A 20,678-nucleotide genomic window follows, 5' to 3' on the forward strand; every position below is an offset into this window, starting at 1 on the left:
ATTATTTTGGTAATTAATGATTTTATTATTTTCATTGTTTTGCATCTTCTTGGCAATAATATAAAGAAGACGCGACAGGACAACACTCGGTGGATGCCATATCTGTGTTTTCAATTTAAAAAACCTTTCAGTTAACTACTTGCAGGAGAAAGTAATTGTAGCTGGTGGCCATTTTTAGTACTGTACCAGATTTTAGTTGTGTGTTTGTTTTTAATGTTAAAATGTCTGCATTTGATATCTCTCCAGTATTTTCTTTTTTGTAAGCAAAATACTTATTTTTATATTTTCTGATGTTGGTTCCAGGGGTACACGGGCAGCAGTGGTGTGGTCAGTGGAGGCCTAGTGGAAGGAGTGACCGCAGACAGGCATCGAAGGCCTAAAATAATAACACATGGCTGTAGGCAATTTTAAATTGGTTCCAGGGGTACACGGGCAGCAGTGACCTGGTCAGTGTAGTAGTAGTTGAAAGAATGGACCGCAGACAGGCATCGAAGGCCTAAAATAAAAAAATTGAGCTGGCTGTAGGCAATTTTAAATTGGTTCCAGGGGTACACGGGCAGCAGTGGTGTGGTCAGTGGAGGCCTAGTGGAAGGAGTGACCGCAGACAGGCATCGAAGGCCTAAAATAATAACACATGGCTGTAGGCAATTTTAAATTGGTTCCAGGGGTACACGGGCAGCAGTGCCCTGGTCAGTGTAGTAGTAGTTGAAAGAATGGACCGCAGACAGGCATCGAAGGCCTAAAATAATAACACATGGCTGTAGGCAATTTTAAATTGGTTCCAGGGGTACACGGGCAGCAGTGGTGTGGTCAGTGGAGGCCTAGTGGAAGGAGTGACCGCAGACAGGCATCGAAGGCCTAAAATAATAACACATGGCTGTAGGCAATTTTAAATTGGTTCCAGGGGTACACGGGCAGCAGTGGTGTGGTCAGTGGAGGCCTAGTGGAAGGAGTGACCACAGACAGGCATCGAAGGCCTAACATAACAAAAATGTCAATACAATGGTATTGTCAGTGGCAGGCATTGAAGGATGTCAGCGCATAGACTAAACATTGGTGGAGCTGTGAGATAATTTTGCAAGTGGTAGAGCACTGTTTGAGCTGGGGAGGGGGGAAACTGTCTTGTGGCCGGCGGTACAGGCCCAGGGCCCCTCATATTACAACGGTGTGTCTGACGTTGGGTGCGCACCACCACCGCCAGAGACACTTTATTGTACTAGGAGGGGCCCAGTGGCAGTGCCGTCGACCAAAAGCGGGCTCACCCACCTCTTCAGACAAACTGCACTCTCACGGGTGCTGTCGCCAAGTGTCGATACCACGGCCCCGTGTGGGGAGTTTGGCCATTTAGTGAGGTGTAAACATGTCGTATGCTGGACAATCAGGTGCTGAAAATTACGAGATTGGAAAAGGCATTCAGAATAGTCCACAGGCAAGACCTTTTCATAGGAAAGCTAGGTGTCAGCCGGGCAAGGTGGGGCAAAAGATTTCGAAATCCAGTTGTGGTTCATTTTAATGAAGGTTAGATCATCTACATTTTGGGTAGCCAGACGAGTCCTTTTTTCTGTTAGTATTGAACCTGCAGCACTGAATACTCTTTCTGATAGGACACTAGCTGCCGGGCAAGCAAGCTCCTGCAATGCATATTCTGCCAATTCTGGCCAGGTGTCTAATTTTGATGCCCAGTAATCAAATGGGAATGACGGTTGAGGGAGAACATCGATAAGGGATGAAAAATAGTTTGTAACCATACTGGACAAATGTTGTCTCCTGTCACTTTGAATTGATGCTGCAGTACCTGTCCTGTCTGCGGTCATAGCAAAATCACTCCACAACCTGGTCAGAAAACCCCTCTGGCCAACGCCACTTCTGATTTCTGCCCCTCTAACACCTCTGGTCTGCTGGCCCCTGCAGCTCGTGTGAGAACGATCACGGGCGCTGTGTGCAGGGAATGCCAGAAGCAAACGGTCAACAAGAGTTGATTGTTTGGTTGCTAATATTAGTTCCAAGTTCTCATGTGGCATTATATTTTGCAATTTGCCTTTATAGCGAGGATCAAGGAGGCAGGCCAACCAGTAATCGTCATCATTCATCATTTTAGTTATGCGTGTGTCCCTTTTGAGGATTCGTAAGGCATAATCCGCCAGTTCTCAAATCTGCGGTTGTGCTTGGTTGAGGGGCAGTTTCAGGCAAATCCACGTCACTTGTGTCCCTCAAAAAACCAGAACCCGGCCTTGCCGCGCCACCAATTTCCAGTGGCCCCGGAAAAGCTTCCTCATTAAAAATATAATCATCCCCATCATCCTCCTCGTCCTCCTCCTCCTCTTCGCCCGCTACCTCGTCCTGTACACTGCCCTGGCCAGACAATGGCTGACTGTCATCAAGGCTTTCCTCTTCCTCAGCTGCAGACGCCTGATCCTTTATGTGCGTCAAACTTTGCATCAGCAGACGCATTAGGGGGATGCTCATGCTTATTATGGCGTTGTCTGCACTAACCAGCCGTGTGCATTCCTCAAAACACTGAAGGACTTGACACATGTCTTGAATCTTCGACCACTGCACACCTGACAACTCCATGTCTGCCATCCTACTGCCTGCCCGTGTATGTGTATCCTCCCACAAAAACATAACAGCCCGCCTCTGTTCACACAGTCTCTGAAGCATGTGCAGTGTTGAGTTCCACCTTGTTGCAACGTCTATGATTAGGCGATGCTGGGGAAGGTTCAAAGAACGCTGATAGGTCTGCATACGGCTGGAGTGTACGGGCGAACGGCGGATATGTGAGCAAAGTCCACGCACTTTGAGGAGCAGGTCGGATAACCCCGGATAACTTTTCAGGAAGCACTGCACCACCAGGTTTAAGGTGTGAGCCAGGCAAGGAATGTGTTTCAGTTGGGAAAGGGAGATGGCAGCCATGAAATTCCTTCCGTTATCACTCACTACCTTGCCTGCCTCAAGATCTACAGTGCCCAGCCACGACTGAGTTTCTTTCTGCAAGAACTCGGACAGAACTTCCGCGGTGTGTCTGTTGTCGCCCAAACACTTCATAGCCAATACAGCCTGCTGACGTTTGCCAGTAGCTGCCCCATAATGGGAGACCTGGTGTGCAACAGTGGCAGCTGCGGATGGAGTGGTTGTGCGACTGCGGTCTGTGGACGAGCTCTCGCTTCTGCAGGAGGACGAAGAGGAGGAGGAGGGGGTGCGAACGGCTACAGCCAATTGTTTCCTAGACCGTGGGCTAGGCAGAACTGTCCCAAACTTGCTGTCCCCTGTGGACCCTGCATCCACCACATTCACCCAGTGTGCCGTGATGGACACGTAACGTCCCTGGCCATGCCTACTGGTCCATGCATCTGTTGTCAGGTGCACCTTTGTGCTCACAGATTGCCTGAGTGCATGGACGATGCGCTCTTTAACATGCTGGTGGAGGGCTGGGATGGCTTTTCTGGAAAAAAAGTGTCGACTGGGTAGCTCGTAGCGTGGTACAGCGTAGTCCATCAGGGCTTTGAATGCTTCGCTTTCAACTAACCGGTAGGGCATCATCTCTAACGAGATTAGTCTAGCTATGTGTGCGTTCAAACCCTGTGTACGCGGATGCAAGGCTAAGTACTTCCTTTTTCTAACCATAGTCTCATGTAGGGTGAGCTGGACTGGAGAGCTGGAGATCGTGGAACTAGCGGGGGTGCCGGTGGACATGGCAGACTGAGAGACGGTGGGAGATGGTATTGTTGCCACCGGTGCCCTAGATGCAGTGTTTCCTACTACGAAACTGGTGATTCCCTGACCCTGACGGCTTTGGCCTGGCAAAGAAACCTGCACAGATACTGCAGGTGGTGCGGAAAATGGTGGCCCTACACTGCCGGAAGGGATGTTGCGTTGCTGACTAGCTTCATTGGCCGAGGGTGCTACAACCTTAAGGGACGTTTGGTAGTTAGTCCAGGCTTGCAAATGCATGGTGGTTAAATGTCTATGCATGCAACTTGTATTGAGACTTTTCAGATTCTGTCCTCTGCTTAAGGTAGTTGAACATTTTTGACAGATGACTTTGCGCTGATCAATTGGATGTTGTTTAAAAAAATGCCAGACTGCACTCTTTCTAGCATCGGATACCTTTTCAGGCATTGCAGACTGAGCTTTAACCGGATGGCCACGCTGTCCTCCAACAGGTTTTAGCTTTGCCACGCGTTTTGGGCAAGATATGGGCCCGGCAGATGGAACCTGTTGCGATGTTGATGCCTGCTGCGGCCCCTCCTCCTCCGCTTCAGAACTGCTGCCGCCTGCACCCTGTTCCCCCAATGGCTGCCAATCGGGGTCAAGAACTGGGTCATCTATTACCTCTTCTTGTAGCTCGTGTGCAACTTCGTCTGTGTCACCGTGTCGGTCGGTGGTATAGCGTTCGTGATGGGGCAACATAGTCTCATCAGGGTCTGATTCTTGATCAGCACCCTGCGAGGGCAATGTTGTGGTCTGAGTCAAAGGACCAGGATAGTAGTCTGGCTGTGGCTGTGCATCAGTGCACTCCATGTCAGATTCAACTTGTAATGGGCATGGACTGTTAACTGCTTCACTTTCTAAGCCAGGGACGGTATGTGTAAAGAGCTCCATGGAGTAACCCGTTGTGTCGCCTGCTGCATTCTTCTCTGTTGTTGTTTTTGCTGAAGAGGACAAGGAAGCGACTTGTCCCTGACCGTGAACATCACCTAACGACGCGCTGCTTTGACATTTACCAGTTTCACGAGAGGAGGCAAAAGAGCTAGAGGCTGAGTCAGCAAGATAAGCCAAAACTTGCTCTTGCTGCTCCGGCTTTAAAAGCGGTTTTCCTACTCCCAGAAAAGGGAGCGTTCGAGGCCTTGTGTAGCCAGACGACGAACCTGGCTCCACAGCTCCAGACTTAGGTGCAATATTTTTTTTTCCACGACCAGCTGATGCTCCACCACTACCACTACCATCATTACCAGCTGACAATGAACGCCCCCGGCCACGACCTCTTCCACCAGACTTCCTCATTGTTTTAAAAACGTTACCAAACGAACGGTATTTGTTGCTGTCACACAACTTACACGGTGAGCTATAACTTCAGTATGATTTAGCTACCCCTTTACAGGTGGGTGAGACCACAACGAAAATCAGCCACAATGTTACACACTCTGTTGTTGTTGGCAACAAATGAGATGGCACACACGCAGGACTGTCACTGAAGCGCAAATGTAAATATTTATCTCCCACTGATTTGTGTTTGTTTTTTTTAAAAGGGAGACTTCAGAAAAAAAAAAAATTAAAAAAAAATTATTTTTTACAGAAGAATTTATAAAACAAATAAAATGAAATGATTGTTTCAGGGAGAATTTAGGAAAAAAAAAAAAAAAAAGGCTTTGTAGGGCCCACTGAGTGAGAGAGGACGCACACAGGAGTCAGGAGTGGCACACAAGTCCAGAGGCCAATATTTATCTCCCACTGATTGATGTAGTAATTTTTTCAGGTAGATTTTGGAACCCAAATCAAGCAAAAAAATTAATAGGCTTTCTATGGCCCACAATTGGGGAGAGAGAGAGAGATGGCACACCCAGGAGTCAAGACTGGCACACAAGCAGAAGGGGCAATATGAATCTCCCACAGATTTTTTTTTTTTTTTTTTTTTCAGGGAGACTTGAGAGAAAAAAAAATACAAAAAAAATGATTTTTTTCAGGAATAATTTAGAAACCAAAGAAAATAAAATGATTGTTTCAGGGAGAATTTAGAAAACAAATAAAACCGAAAATAGGCTTTCTAGGGCCCACTGAGTGACAGATGACGCACACAGGAGTCAGGAGTGGCACACAAGCCCAGAGGCCAATATTAATCTCCCACTGATTGATTTAGTGATTTTTTTTGGTAGATTTTGGAACCCAAATCAAGCAAAAAAATTAATAGGCTTTCTATGGCCCACAATTGGGGAGAGAGAGAGAGATGGCACACCCAGGAGTCAAGACTGGCACACAAGCAGAAGGGGCAATATGAATCTCCCACAGATTTTTTTTTTTTTTTTTTTTTCAGGGAGACTTGAGAGAAAAAAAAATACAAAAAAAATGATTTTTTTCAGGAATAATTTAGAAACCAAAGAAAATAAAATGATTGTTTCAGGGAGAATTTAGAAAACAAATAAAACAAAGAATAGGCTTTCTAGGGCCCACTGAGTGACAGATGACGCACACAGGAGTCAGGAGTGGCACACAAGCCCAGAGGCCAATATTAATCTCCCACTGATTGATTTAGTGATTTTTTTGGGTAGATTTTGGAACCCAAATCAAGCAAAAAAATTAATAGGCTTTCTATGGCCCACAATTGGGGAGAGAGAGAGAGATGGCACACCCAGGAGTCAAGACTGGCACACAAGCAGAAGGGGCAATATGAATCTCCCACAGATTTTTTTTTTTTTTTTTTTTTTCAGGGAGACTTGAGAGAAAAAAAAATACAAAAAAAATGATTTTTTTCAGGAATAATTTAGAAACCAAAGAAAATAAAATGATTGTTTCAGGGAGAATTTAGAAAACAAATAAAACAAAAAATAGGCTTTCTAGGGCCCACTGAGTGACAGATGACGCACACAGGAGTCAGGAGTGGCACACAAGCCCAGAGGCCAATATTAATCTCCCACTGATTGATTTAGTGATTTTTTTCAGGTAGATTTTGGAACCCAAATCAAGCAAAAAAATTAATAGGCTTTCTATGGCCCACTATTTGTGAGAGAGATGGCACGCTCAGGACTGGCACAGAAGCCCAGAGGCCAATATTAATCTCCCATTTTTTTTTTTTCCAGGGAAAATTTATAAACCCAATAAAAAAAATAATAATAAATAGGCTTTCTATGGCCCACTATCTGAGAGAGAGAGATGGCACGCTTAGGACTGGCACACAAGCCCAAAGCCCAATATTAATCTCCCACTGATTGATTTAATGATTTTTTCAGGTAGAATTTAGAACCCAAATCAAGCAAAAAAATTAATAGGCTTTCTATGGCCCACTGAGTGAGAGATGGCACACACAGGAGTAAGGAGTGGCACACAAGCCCTGAGGCCAATATTTTTCTCCCACTGATTGATTGATTGATTTTTTCAGGTAGAATTAGGAACCCAAATCAACCCAAAAAATAAATAGGCTTTCTATGGCCCACTATTTGTGAGAGAGATGGCACGCTCAGGACTGGCACACAAGCCCAGAGGCCAATATTAATCTCCCACTTTTTTTTTTTTTCCAGGGAAAATTTATAAACCCAATAAAAAAAAATAATAATAAATAGGCTTTCTATGGCCCACTATCTGAGAGAGAGAGATGGCACGCTTAGGACTGGCACACAAGCCCAAAGGCCAATACTAATCTCCCACTGATTGATTGATTGATTTTTTCAGGTAGAATTATGAACCCAAATCAACCAAAAAAATAAATAGGCTTTCTATGGCCCACTATTTGTGAGAGAGATGGCACGCTCAGGACTGGCACACAAGCCCAGAGGCCAATATTAATCTCCCACTTTTTTTTTTTTCCAGGGAAAATTTATAAACCCAATAAAATAATAAAAAAATAGGCTTTCTATGGCCCACTATCTGAGAGAGAGAGAGATGGCACGCTTAGGACTGGCACACAAGCCCAAAGGCCAATATTAATCTCCCACTGATTGATTTATTGATTTTTTCAGGTAGAATTTAGAACCCAAATCAAGCAAAAAAATTAATAGGCTTTCTATGGCCCACTGAGTGAGAGATGGCACACACAGGAGTAAGGAGTGGCACACAAGCCCTGAGGCCAATATTTTTCTCCCACTGATTGATGTTGTGATTTTTTCTGGTAGATTTTGGAACCCAAATCAAGCAAAAAAATAAATAGGCTTTCTATGGCCCACTGAGTGAGAGATGGCACAGACAGGGATGGCACTCTAGCAGAAATGTCAATCTTAATCTCCCACAAAAAAAAAAAAAAAAAAAAAAAAGGAACTGTCCTTCAATTACTATCTCCCTGCAGTAATCTCAGCCAGGTATGGCAGGCAGCAATAAGGAGTGGACTGATGCACAAATTAAATAAAAAGTGTGTACAAACCAAAAAGATAGCTGTGCAGAAAGGAAGGAACAAGAGGATTTGTGCTTTGAAAAAAGCAGTTGGTTTGCACAGCGGCGTACACACAGCAATGCAGCTATCAGGGAGCCTTCTAGGGCAGCCCAATGAGCTACAGCGCTGAGGGGGAAAAAAAATGTAGCTTCCACTATCCCTGCACACCGAAGGTGGTGTTGGGCAGTGGAAATCGCTACAGCACAAGCGGTTTTGTGGTTAATGGACCCTGCCTAACGCTATCCCTGCTTCTGACGAAGCGGCAGCAACCTCTCCCTAAGCTCAGATCAGCAGCAGTAACATGGCGGTCGGCGGGAACTCCCCTTTATAGCCCCTGTGACGCCGCAGACAGCAAGCCAATCACTGCAATGCCCTTCTCTAAGATGGTGGGGACCAGGACCTATGTCATCACGCTGCCCACACTCTGCGTTTACCTTCATTGGCTGAGAAATGGCGCTTTTCGCGTCATTGAAACGCGACTTTGGCGCGAAAGTCGCGTACCGCATTGCCGACCACGCACAGGGGTCGGATCGGGTTTCATGAAACTCGACTTCGCCAAAAGTCGGCGACTTTTGAAAATGTTCGACCCGTTTCGCTCAACCCTACTAGATTCCTTTGTTTTGTTTGAATCTGTTGCCATTTACATGTTGTATAATTTTTGTAGTAAATTACGTACATTTTTCTTTTTCTTGTGGATTCCTCTTTTTTTCTCCTCGTTTTGATGGAGAAAAGTGTTTATTAAATATCCATAGCATGCCAACTGGCGTAAAAAAGCCCTGGTGGGAGTACCCTATTAACCCTCTTACCAATTTACAGGAGATAGAATGAGTTGGGTTTATTGATAGGATTTGTACATTGATCCGTGTATGGGTTTCGGATATGGCATAACCTGATTTTCTAATGGTTGGTCACTATATATGGTATTGTGTGTTTTACGGGAGGCTAGCGTTTGGTGTCCTTATTTTATGTACGTGTATGTATGTGTGTTTTAAGTTTTTTTTCAATAAACTTTTGTACATTTTATATTAACTCTGAATGCTCCTGTTTTTCTCCTTATTTACTAGATGGTGGCCCGATTCTAACGCATCGGGTATTCTAGAATATGCATGTCCACGTAGTATATTGCCTAACCACGGAAGAGCTAGATACACCTCTGCATGAGTGTAATGACAGGCTTTTTTTGTTGTAATACAGTAATTACCCCTGTTGGTTTCTGATTTTTAAAAAACCAAGGCCCGGGTTGGGGAACAGCACATCCATTCTTCATATTGCTGTCTGAAGTGGGGTGACCAATCCAATAGACTCTGACCAAACAAGTAAGAGTTATGCCTGAACTCCTTGCTTCCATGTTCAGTGACCAAGTATGAACACCAAAGATCTTCAATAACCAAAAGATAGGTTTCCAGAGGTGGGCAGGGGAGAGTCAAGTCTAGAAATCTCTAGAAGATTTTAGATTACTGTTCTTTCTCAGATTTAGAACTTTAAAGCAAATATCCTATAACACAACCCTGAAGCAACATGAGCTTCTCAAGCTGTTGTCGGAAAGGTCCTTAGAAATGGTTGCCTTGTGGTGTAGGTGATAGGGTATAAACCTTCTCTGTCATTTCAGGAGATTTATTCCAGAATGTCGTCAACTCTGGTTTTGAATTTAGTGAATGGTTTTCTCTTGGCTCTCAGCTCCTGGGCACCGTCCTGTTCATTGTGTGGAAGGTTCATGGTAAGTCCTTTACCTATCTGTAAACCACATATCCAAGCCCTTTCCACTTCCTGCCGACTTCAACTCAAAAATATTTCACGAATCCATTCATTCCTCAACCAAGAATCTGCAAAAACCCTAGTCCATGCCCTCATCATCTCTCGCCTTGACTACTGCAACCTCCTGCTCAGTGGCCTCCCCTCTAAAGGTACCTTCACACTAAACGATATCGCTAACGATCCGTGACGTTGCAGCGTCCTGGCTAGCGATATCGTTCAGTGTGACACCCAGCAGCGGTCAGAATCCTGCTGTGATGTTTTTGGTCGGGGCTAGAAGGCCAGAACTTTATTTGGTCGCTGGCTCTCCCGCTGACATCGCTGAATCGGCGTGTGTGACACCGATTCAGCGATGTCTTCGCTGGTAACCAGGGTAAACATCGGGTTACTAAGCACAGGGCCGCGCTTAGTAACCCGATGTTTACCCTGGTTACCATCCTAAAAGTAAAAAAAACAAACGCTTCATACTTATCTTCAGCTGTCTGTCCTCCGGAGCTGTGCTTTCCTGCACTTACTGTAAGCACAGCGGCCGGAAAGCAGAGCGGTGACGTCACCGCTCTGCTTTCCGGCCGCTGTGCTCACAGCCAGTACAGAGAAGCACAGCTCCGGGGACAGACAGCGGAAGGTAAGTATGAAGCGTTTGTTTTTTTTACTTTTAGGATGGTAACCAGGGTAAACATCGGGTTGCTAAGCGCGGCCCTGCGCTTAGTAACCCAATTTTTACCCTGGTTACCGGCATCGTTGGTCGCTGGAGAGCTGTCTGTGTGACAGCTCTCCAGCGACCAAACAGCGACGCTGCAGTGATCCAGATCGTTGTCTGGATTGCTGCAGCGTCGTTTAGTGTGAAGGTACCTTAACACTCTCGCACCCTCCAATCTATTCTAAACTCTGCTGCCCGACTAATCCACCTGTCCTCCCGCTATTCCCCGGGCTCTCCCCTCTGTCAACCCCTGCACTGGCTCCCCATTGACCAGAGACTCCACTACAAAACCCTAACCATGACATACAAAGCCATCCACAACTTGTCTCCTCCATACATCTGTGACCTCGTCTCCCGGTACTTACCTACACACAACCTCCGATCCTCACAAGATCTCCTTCTCTACTCCCCTCTTATCTCCTCTTCCCATAATTGCATACAAGATTTCTCTCGAGCATCACCCCTACTCTGGAACCCTCTACCACAACATCAGACTCTCACCTACCATCGAAACCTTCAAAAAGACCCTGAAGACCTACCTCTTCTGAAAAGCCTACAACCTGCAGTAACCACCGATCGACCAAACCGCTGCATGACCAGCTCTACCCTCGCCTACTGTATCCTCACCCATCCCTTGTAGATTGTGAGCCCTCGCGGGCAGGGTCCTCTCTCCTCCTGTATCCTCACCCATCCCTTGTAGATTGTGAGCCCTCGCGGGCAGGGTCCTCTCTCCTCCTGTATCCTCACCCATCCCTTGTAGATTGTGAGCCCTCGCGGGCAGGGTCCTCTCTCCTCCTGTACCAGTGATGACTTGTATTGTTTAAGATTATTGTACTTGTTTTTACTATAAATTACAAAGAAGGCAACATGAGGCAACATAATTTTAGGACAATTGTATAAGTATAAAAATATCATAAATTAGTAACTAATTGTCCAAAAGAAGTACCAAAGCCATGGATATCAAAAATAATGATAGACTAGCTATCAAACGATACATGGGGGGGGGGGGGAGAACAAACTCCAAAAGGTAGCCAAAGTCTATAAAAATGCTTTATTAGTGCAGGGCATGAGAGTGGTGACAGCAACAAGAAGTCACCAGACGGAATAAAAAGCAAGGGTACTGGGAAACCACAAAATGCCATTTAAGAAATGTAAGATGTATAGAACATAATCATAATAAGTATTCCCGGGCGAGAGTACATAACAACCATTGTAAGGTGCAACATAGGGAAATGTAAGAGATAAACATACGAGATAAACATGTACATATACGTCATCCCAGCTCAGCAAAACAGGAGCTGGATGTATAACCAAGTATAATCAATATGACCTATATTACATTAACAATAATAAATAAATACATCACCCGGGAGATAACAGCAAGTGCAGGCAGATAGTGGGTCCCAGCGCCCGCCCCAACGCGCGTTTCGGGAAACCTTCGTCAGGGGGCCCTTTGTTCTCCCCCCCCCCTTGTTTTTACTATGTATAGCCCTCATTACATGTAAAGCGCCATGGAATAAATGGCGCTATAACAATAAATAATAATAATAATGATAATAATAATCTGTGTAAAATATAATATTATAAAAGAGGAGGCTTTACATAACGAGTCAACCCTCAGTTATATCTCGGTCGAATTACTGCTCCTGACCCTTAGATTCGGGTTTATGAAGGAAAGTATTTATTTTACTTAAGATTTTTTATTGTTTTATTTCCACGGAGAAGCCAAATATGAGTTTCATAGAAACATCTGTGGCTTACTTTTTCTGCTCAATTTATGTCCCATGTGAACAGACATTTTAACCCCTTCACTCACTGGCAATTTTTTTTGATTTTTTTTGTGCTTTCATTTTTTTCCTCACTTTCTTCCATCAGCTGTAGCCTTTCTCTTTTTAGATTGATATAAATGTGTGGGGGCTTAATTTTTTTTTTTTTTTTTTTTAGAACGAGTTGTAGTTTTGAATATCTCAAATGTACTTTATTGTGTCCTGCACCAAATACGGTGATAAAAATGAATTTTTTAGGGGTTTCTTTTTTGTGGCATTCATCACGAGGTAGAAATGAGCCGATTCTTCAGGACGGTATGATTTGATGCGATTCCAAACTTTTATCACTTTTCTGTTTTATTGGTCAAAAAAATGTATTTCCATTATCTGGGACTTGTAACTTTCTTATTTTTCCTCAATAGAGCTATTTGAGGGCTTAGTTTTTTTTGTGTTGAGATGTCACTTTTATTGATATCATTTTGGGGTACATAAAACCTTTTCACTGCAATTTATTGCATTTTTGAGAGGTGAAACAACAAAAATGGTAATTCTGATATTACATTTTTATATTTTGATAGATTGGCCTTTTGTGTGACTGACTATATCAGAATGTTTGTTTTTACAATTTTATTCTTTCCTTTTCTTTTTTTACTAGGAAAAGGGTGATTTAGATTTTTGTAACTACTTTTTCAAACTCTATTTTTTTTAAAATAAATGATACAAACAGAGCTAAAGTATTCCTATTATTTTGTAAATTGGCTCTATTACCGTTATGTTCCACCTCCTTTTGTTGACTTGAGCTTTCTTTATAAGTATACTGGGTTCAGGAAGCTCTGGGAAAAAGAACATTTGACCTTAGTGTGGCTCTAAAGCAAAACCGTGTTGCTCTTGTCAATAAGTGCCTTTTAATATGGGTGGCCCCCCTCTAGAGTCAAGCACTCTGCCCCACCCATCTTTCCTACATAAGGTCATAATTACGATTACCCCCTGGCTTCCTTTCTCCTCCCCCATTGACATGAGGCTGGATTGCCACAAGGAGAGGTAGGACATATAGTGATTAACGACCATCCATATTAAAAGGTCACCTTGACGTGGTTGAATGCTTTAAAGCTCTTTGATAAAAAAAAACCCCTCTAAGTACCTTTACTTTTTTTTTTAAACATCTATAGCAATATTAGAGTTTATGTGCTCATTAATTGCAGGGTGGTGATGCATTGTATGTGCTAGCCAAAGTGCATCATAGCCGATTAACCCTGCTGTTGTCTTCGGTCAAAAACGACCGACCTTGAACTTCAATATTCTTTAAAATATTCAGGATGCGGCTCTGAAACCCGTAGCCGACCGACCCATCCTCATTTAAGTCAATCAACCACAAGTTTCAGAACCGCTTCTTGAACAACCCCAAAAATACCAAAGTTCAAACCACAGCAGGGTTAATATTCAGATGCTCAGACACGGACTGGGTGATTCCTCATCCCCTCCCTCCGATCAGCTCCCTCTATGGACATACCATTGGGTGCGATTGGGTTCTTCTCAGCTCCAGGAGCCACAGAGCAGAGTCCTGACACTAAATTATTTTCTTTGAGAGGGAAGAAGGTACAAATCCTCTGAAATTACCATTAGGACGCTTCTATTTGATAGCATCTAAATAAGAAAATATGTTGTGATCTTGGAGGAGGTGGGTTGCAGCCATTGCCCCATCACATGGATTATTGAACCCTGTGGCCTCTAATAGTTAATACAATGCATATATGGAGGTAACCTTAGATCTCTTTTCACAGGTCATGAGCACAGCGTCATGTGGCCAATCTTCTCTGCCATCGGTTTTATTATAGAGGTGGTGATAAAATGTGAGTAGGAGCAAATTTAGTCGAGTGGACTTAAATTCTTCTCAAATTTTACAAAATCTTGAATATGGAATTTTTTTTTTACATTTTTTTTTCTCTCTCTTCAATTCACCATTTTGCTAGACTGTAGAGGGCCAGGCAAAAGGTTTAAAAATAACTTGCCTGTCCTGCCATCTGGTCATTGACATCCCATCTTTTCTCTTTCCCTGTCACTTATTCTCTTCAGCATCGCCACTCCAAGCCCCGGCTCTTGTCCTGAGATGTCACTGTGAGTAATACTTTGTGGCCCATGTTGTGACATAATGATGCCCAAGTGATGGCATGACGTGATGTTGGAAGCCTTGTTGAACTGGAAGGCGTTCAGATGTTGCTCCTGGGATCTGTTGTAGCCATTCTTCCAACTTAGGGGTCACTGCTCCAAGTGCTCCTATCACCACTGGAATCACTGTTGCCTTCACCTTCCACATCTTCTCCAGTTCTCCTTTGAGGCCCTGGTATTTCTCCAGCTTCTCATATTCCTTCTTTCTGATGTGACTGCTGTCTTCGGATCCTTGGCTACTATCACAATGTCTGGTTTGTTCGCCAACACCTGATTATCCATCTGGATCATGAAGCCCCACAGGATTTTAGCCCTTTCATTCTCTACCACTTTCTCTGGGGTCTCCCACCCAGACTTAGGGGGACTTAGCCCAAATGCCGTGCAGATGGTTCCTGTATACAATTCCCGCTACGTGGTTGTGGCATTCAATATATATGCTGTTCTTGCATTTTGCATTCTGCCACTATGTTTTGGACGGTTTCTGAGGTTTCTTTGCATGGTCTGCACCTTGGGTCTTCTCTTGTGACATTTGGTAAATTCCAAGCCTAGCGAATCCCTTCACTCAACCCCCAAAGAGATTCGTGGGGTAATAAATGACTTTCAGTGCACTCTGGAATTTTCTAAGCCCCCAAAATAAGGCAAGGTCTTATGAGCGTGGCTCTCTTGGGGTACGGTCAGACGGAGTGGCACTGATGCAATCAAATACGTGGTGGAGCGAAGTCGCAGCAGTTTGTGACTTGAATTATTAACGGGTGAATTCATTTTCTGGAGAAAAAAAATACATAAAAAACTAGGAAAAAAGCTGTGTTTTCTTCACAACTGCATGACCCTATGGGCTCGCTCACACTGGCGTATAACACAGATGAGTGCCATTATCGGATAGCACTCGGCCCAATGTTATACTATAGGGCAATGCAGATCTGCAATTACTTTCTCATGCAGTCTCCAATGATCGGACCATGTGCACCTATACTAGTCTATGGGTGCAAGGGAAACATCGGACTGCACTCAAATGTCATCCCAGGGCAATGTAGGCTCATGGAGACAATGGAGAAGATGGACAACTGACATTCTCCATCTTCTCTGCACCTGTCATATGAGAGAATCGGATCACACTCTGAGCGTCATCCGCATAACCAGCCTGATTCTCTCCCCAGTGTCATTGAGCCCCAATAATAGGTTGTGTGTTTTTCAGGTTGAACAGTTCTTTTGTGTTGTGGTTTCCAGCAGCATCGATGGGTCTGTGCCGCCCTTGTGGCCCTTCCACATGGTTGCTCCTATGGCAGTCAACTACCAGGGACCAGCGCAGATCTTCAGCGCCTTCTCCTCTGCGTCCATTATGGAATCTCAGGATCTGTCTTGAGAAGAGTCTTCCTATATTCATTTTCTCATCACTTCTTATTAAATCTCTTCTGTCCAGAGAACAATTGTTTCAGGTTTGATGGAGTCTCACGTCCTCATTTTTTCAGGTTCCAGATATCTATGTACCTGTCTGCAGCTGGCTGTGCAATACTGCCCCCGTTATCTGATGCTTTTTCGGCCTCTTCTGACGTCTGGCTCCATAGTGGTGGCATTTTCTGCAACACGTAAGTGTCTAGATTCGAGACAACTCTCGAAGTCATTGGATGACTATTCTCTCCTTTTACAATGTTTCACAACGTTGGCTGTAGATAATATGTTCATTTTGTTTCTTCAGATAAAGACATCACGATGACCAGGAAGATGTGGTACCTTTGGGCTGCCATGGCATCCCTGATGATACGACTTGTGCTCATAGCTTTCTTATGTAAGTTCTGAGCCTCACAGTGCAATCCCTGATAGAAAAAAATTATATGGATATAATTTTAGGAAAAGTTGTGTATTTATGCTGTGACCCTGTACCCAACATGTGACCCTGCTAAGCACATGCTTGTCAACAGTTTTGTCTCACGAAAGAGACTGCCCTGCAAAGCAAGCCTCCAATATAGCAGGATTAACTCTACTTTGTGTTGAAAAAAAAGCCAAAAAACAAATTAATTTTCATCATAAATCCTTATTTATTTAATGCCATAATCTATATTATTTGAATAAAATTGAATTAAAAATTCAGTACCCTGCACTTGACATCACTTGTGGAGGCGGCAATGTTTTCTGTTCACCGATAATTCTGACAATGCACACAGACAGTGCACTCTGCTTCTGACTGGTTACTGCTGATTTGAGCTGGTGAGAGAGTGCACTGTCATTGTGCACATTGCACAGTACACAGTAAAGGGGCTAGCCAGCCACTAGATCAATGAGGACTGATGATACTTCATTTCAAGAAGGGGGCAGATGACTGCTGATGTTTGAGGATCCCAGCATGCACTGGGATTCTCATACAAAGCATCATCAAAAAAGAAGTGAAAAAAAAAAAACACAAAAGCAGTCAGTGTAATGAGGGAAGTATAAGGTATTTTTAGTTCAAGTTAATTAGAAATAGTTTAGATTATGACTAGGGATCAGTGAACCCAAGCTGTAAGTTTGGGATTTGCATCGGACACCTAGTACCCCGTTTCGAACTCAGAATTTTTCAGAATGTCCGTTTTACTGTTCGGGTTCAGTGCTGAATAAAGTTTGTTGAAAGGCAGCAGCACAGCCAATCAACAAGCTTTTAAGCTGTGGGCACTTCCAGAGTCATTTGGCGGGCGCCACCCTTGACCCGGCCTGTATAACAATCGGATCATGGGTGGTGACGCTGCTCAAGTGAATAAAAACTCCCTGACACATTTCCTGGTTTATCCATTTATTAAAAAAAAAAATCCCAGCAGCTTTGACGTAAGCCTTGATGTTCCCATGATGTCCAGTGATTCTCCAGTGCAACCAATGGAGGGTTGTTCTGAGAACTTGATCGCAAGTGACCTATACAGCTTCGAAAAATGGGTAAACCAGGAAATGTGTTGTAGAGTCTTATTCAAATAAAAAAATTTTTTCCCTGTGTCTGTTTCTTTTATTTTTGATTACTGGGTTAGTAATGGGGGTGTTTGATACATGCCCCTCCATTACTAAAACCTGGGCATGATGCCAGCTGAGATAACACAGCTGACTTCAACCCCAAACACTATTACCACATTGCCACCACACCAGGGCAATCAGGGAGAGCCAAATCTAAGCACCAAAATATGCACGTTTAATGCATCTGCCAATTCTGGGGCAACAGAAGGCCAGTCTTATTAAGCTGGGAAGGGGCCAATATCCACGGACCTTCCCAGCCAATTAATATAAACCCACAGATTTCTGCTTTGCCTTAGCTGGTTATTAAAAATAGGGGTAAATCCCACGTCTTTTTTTTTTTCTAGGGTCCCCCATTTTTAATAACCAGCAAAGGCAAAGCAGACAGCTCAGGCTTATATTAATAGGCTATGAATATTGTCCCTCTCCCAGCATAATAACACCAGCTCACATCTGCCTGCTTTGCCTTGACTGGATATAAAAATAGAGGGGACCTCCATGTCATTTTTTTCACTTATTTATTAACAGGTACAGTAAACTGCATATGTGAGACACTGCTCCCACTTCTGCCTCCTGGTCCAAAATTATAATTTAAGTTTTTTTAATTCTATGCTATTTTAAGTAATTTCCCTATCCACATTTGCTGGGCATTTGTCCTACTCTTACCCCCATTTTGATTCCTTATGCAACCCTCTAGCCCTTACTATGACCATTTTACAGCACCAAAGTTCAAGTTCCCATTGACATACTGGGTTAACCAAACCAAACTTTGAACTAAATTACAGCCAAACCCTAAGAACCTAAACGTCCACGGGTCCTCTCATCCTTAAATATGACACTGAATAGATAGGGATTAAGGATAAAAATAGATTTGTTTTTTGCACCACCCCTTTAATGCCTTCATGACATGCGCCGTACTAGCACAGCGCATGTCGTGTCTCCCCCTTTGATATAGGCTTCGGTGCTGACCCCACATCTTTCCCTACACATGTCCGCCGTTTTGAACAGCGGACATGTGCCTCTAACAGCCTTGGGTGGAATCACGATCCACCCGCATCTGTTATCCTGTTAAATGCCGCTGTCAATCTCTGACAGCAGCTTTTAGCACGGGCTTCCAGCAAGCGCTCAGGAAATCCCACCCATTGGTGACCCCATCACGTGATCAAGGGTCACTGATGGGCCAGCATGACAACCAGAGGTCTCCAGCAGACCTTTATGGCTAAGGATTGCTACGAGTGCCGCCCGGTGGTCGGCCTGCATAGCAAGTCAGCAATTCTGCTACATACGGCTGATCTGATCATCACCTGCATGTAGCAGAACTGATCGGCTTATGGCAGCTTCTAGTCTCCTATGGAGAGTATTGAAGCATGCCAAAAGTTAAAAAAAAAGTTTTAAAAATATTAAAAGAATTAACAATAAAAGTTCAAATCACCCCCCGCTTGCCCCATTCAAAATAAATTAAAAAAAAATTACACATACACATATTTGGTATTACAGTGTTCAGAATCGCCCGGTCTATCAAGCTATAAAAAGAATTTATCTGATCGGTAAATAGCGTAGCGACAAAAAATTCAAAACAAAAGAATTACTTTTTTTTGGTCACCACAATATTGCATTAAAATGTATTAATGGGTAATAAAAAGAACGTATCCACACCAACATGGTATCATTAAAAACGTCAGCTCGGCACATAAAAAATAAGCCCTCACCCAACCCCAGATCACGAAAAATGGAGATGCTGCTATCTCGGAAAATGACACATTTTTTTTTTTCACAAACTTTGGATTTTTTTTCACCACTTAAATAACAACATAAAAAACAACCTGTACATGTTTGGTGTCTGTGAGCTCGTAATGACCTGGAGAATCATAGTGGCAGCTCAGTTTTAGCATTTGGTGAACATGGTAAAAAGAAATCCTCAAAAAAGTTGTGGAATTGCACTTTTTTACAATTTCACAACACTTGGATTTTTTTTTCCCCATTTTTGAGTACAAGATGTGGTTAAACCAATGAAGTTGTTCAAAAGTACAACTCATCCTGCAGAAAAACAAGCCCTCACACGGCCGTATTGACGGAAAAATAAAAAATGGCTTTGGGAAGAAGGGGAGCGAAAAACAAATGCCAAATAAAAAAAAGAACTCTGTCATGAAAGGGTTAAATTTATATATTTTTACTCTTCTTGTAGACTGGAAATCAAAGAACAAAAATGAGAAAAACAACGAGGACTCCAACACGGACCCAAACTCATTGTTGGGAGGAAACCAGAACCTCTAGCAGGAAGACCTGGCAGGGCAGTGATTTCTAGGATCTACAATACGTTAGGTGTCTAGGTATTTTTGGCAATAAGAACTTTTTAACAACTGTGGTCAGGTGTTTGGCATGTCCTGAAGGTTGTTGAGATGTAATTTTCGTGTAAGTGTTTGAGATGTTATTCCAGGAGGGACAGTGCTCTCCAATATATGTAGCTCATCATTATTTGTATACTGTTGACCAGTTCAGATGAATTTTTATCCTCTGATTTTGGTGTAAGGTGTATGTCATGTAATTTATATTCTGTAGTATACTATATATTTATTTTATTCTATGCATTATATGTTCTTTTTTTTTTAAATTCTTTTTATTAAAGTTTTATAAATTGGTAACTACAAGTATTATATACATCAAAAGACTGACCGTCACTTCCAAACAGAAATCAGGTGTGTACAGCAGCTTACTATCAGGATCCTGTCGACACCGGTGCACTGCCACGGCTGAGCAGGGTGGCTCACCAACACTGCGGGAAAGCCCGGGGTCAGATACCGCAGGGAAAACTCAGGCAGACGGGACCTGAGCAGCGTGCTGAGGATGGCAGAAAACAGAAGGACCTGCGATCATGTGACCACAGGGGCGGGGTTTAGCATCCTGTGCTGGAGGTGAGTGCAGGATTGTACATGGACCCTGAAGTAGAGGAGAGGGGCACTCAGGTCAGACAGGCGGAGGTTATACACGGAGAGGGCGGCGCGGTGCAGGAGGGGCGAGCAGAGAATAGTCAGAACGTAAGCAAGGAGTCATACACGGAGATAGCAGCGCAGTACAGGAGGGACAGACAGAACTCTAAACGGGGACAGAACCAGATCAGAACCAGACAAGCATAAAGTAACACAGGCACAAAGCCCAGACACAAGCACAATAGGGTCACACACACTCGGCCAAGGGTCAGAGTATAAGTGAGGAGAAATGAGCAAACAATGAGACTGTAAGAAGCCTC

At 43.7% G+C, this 20,678-nt stretch overlaps 1 protein-coding gene across 6 annotated transcripts in view; it reads left to right on the forward strand.

Moving 5' to 3' along the window:
* Positions 1–20,073, forward strand: part of LOC138657356 (uncharacterized) — a 61,537-nt gene extending 41,464 nt beyond the window's left edge. For 2 of the 6 annotated variants that reach the window (XM_069745096.1, XM_069745098.1), the window contains exons 6-10: positions 9,687–9,794; positions 14,077–14,145; positions 15,931–16,047; positions 16,158–16,247; positions 19,617–20,073. In XM_069745096.1, coding sequence (XP_069601197.1) covers positions 9,687–9,794; positions 14,077–14,145; positions 15,931–16,047; positions 16,158–16,247; positions 19,617–19,705 — 473 coding nt within the window. In that variant the 3' untranslated portion in view covers positions 19,706–20,073. Of the gene's footprint in view, positions 1–9,686; positions 9,795–14,076; positions 14,146–14,368; positions 16,048–16,157; positions 16,248–19,616 lie in introns of those variants that run through there. The other 4 variants (XR_011317038.1, XM_069745097.1, XR_011317037.1 and 1 more) reach the window with 4 other exon arrangements.
* Positions 20,074–20,678: the final 605 nt, after the last annotated feature.

The sequence above is a fragment of the Ranitomeya imitator genome, chromosome 1 (assembly GCF_032444005.1).
Source record: "Ranitomeya imitator isolate aRanImi1 chromosome 1, aRanImi1.pri, whole genome shotgun sequence".
NCBI lineage: Eukaryota > Metazoa > Chordata > Amphibia > Anura > Dendrobatidae > Ranitomeya > Ranitomeya imitator.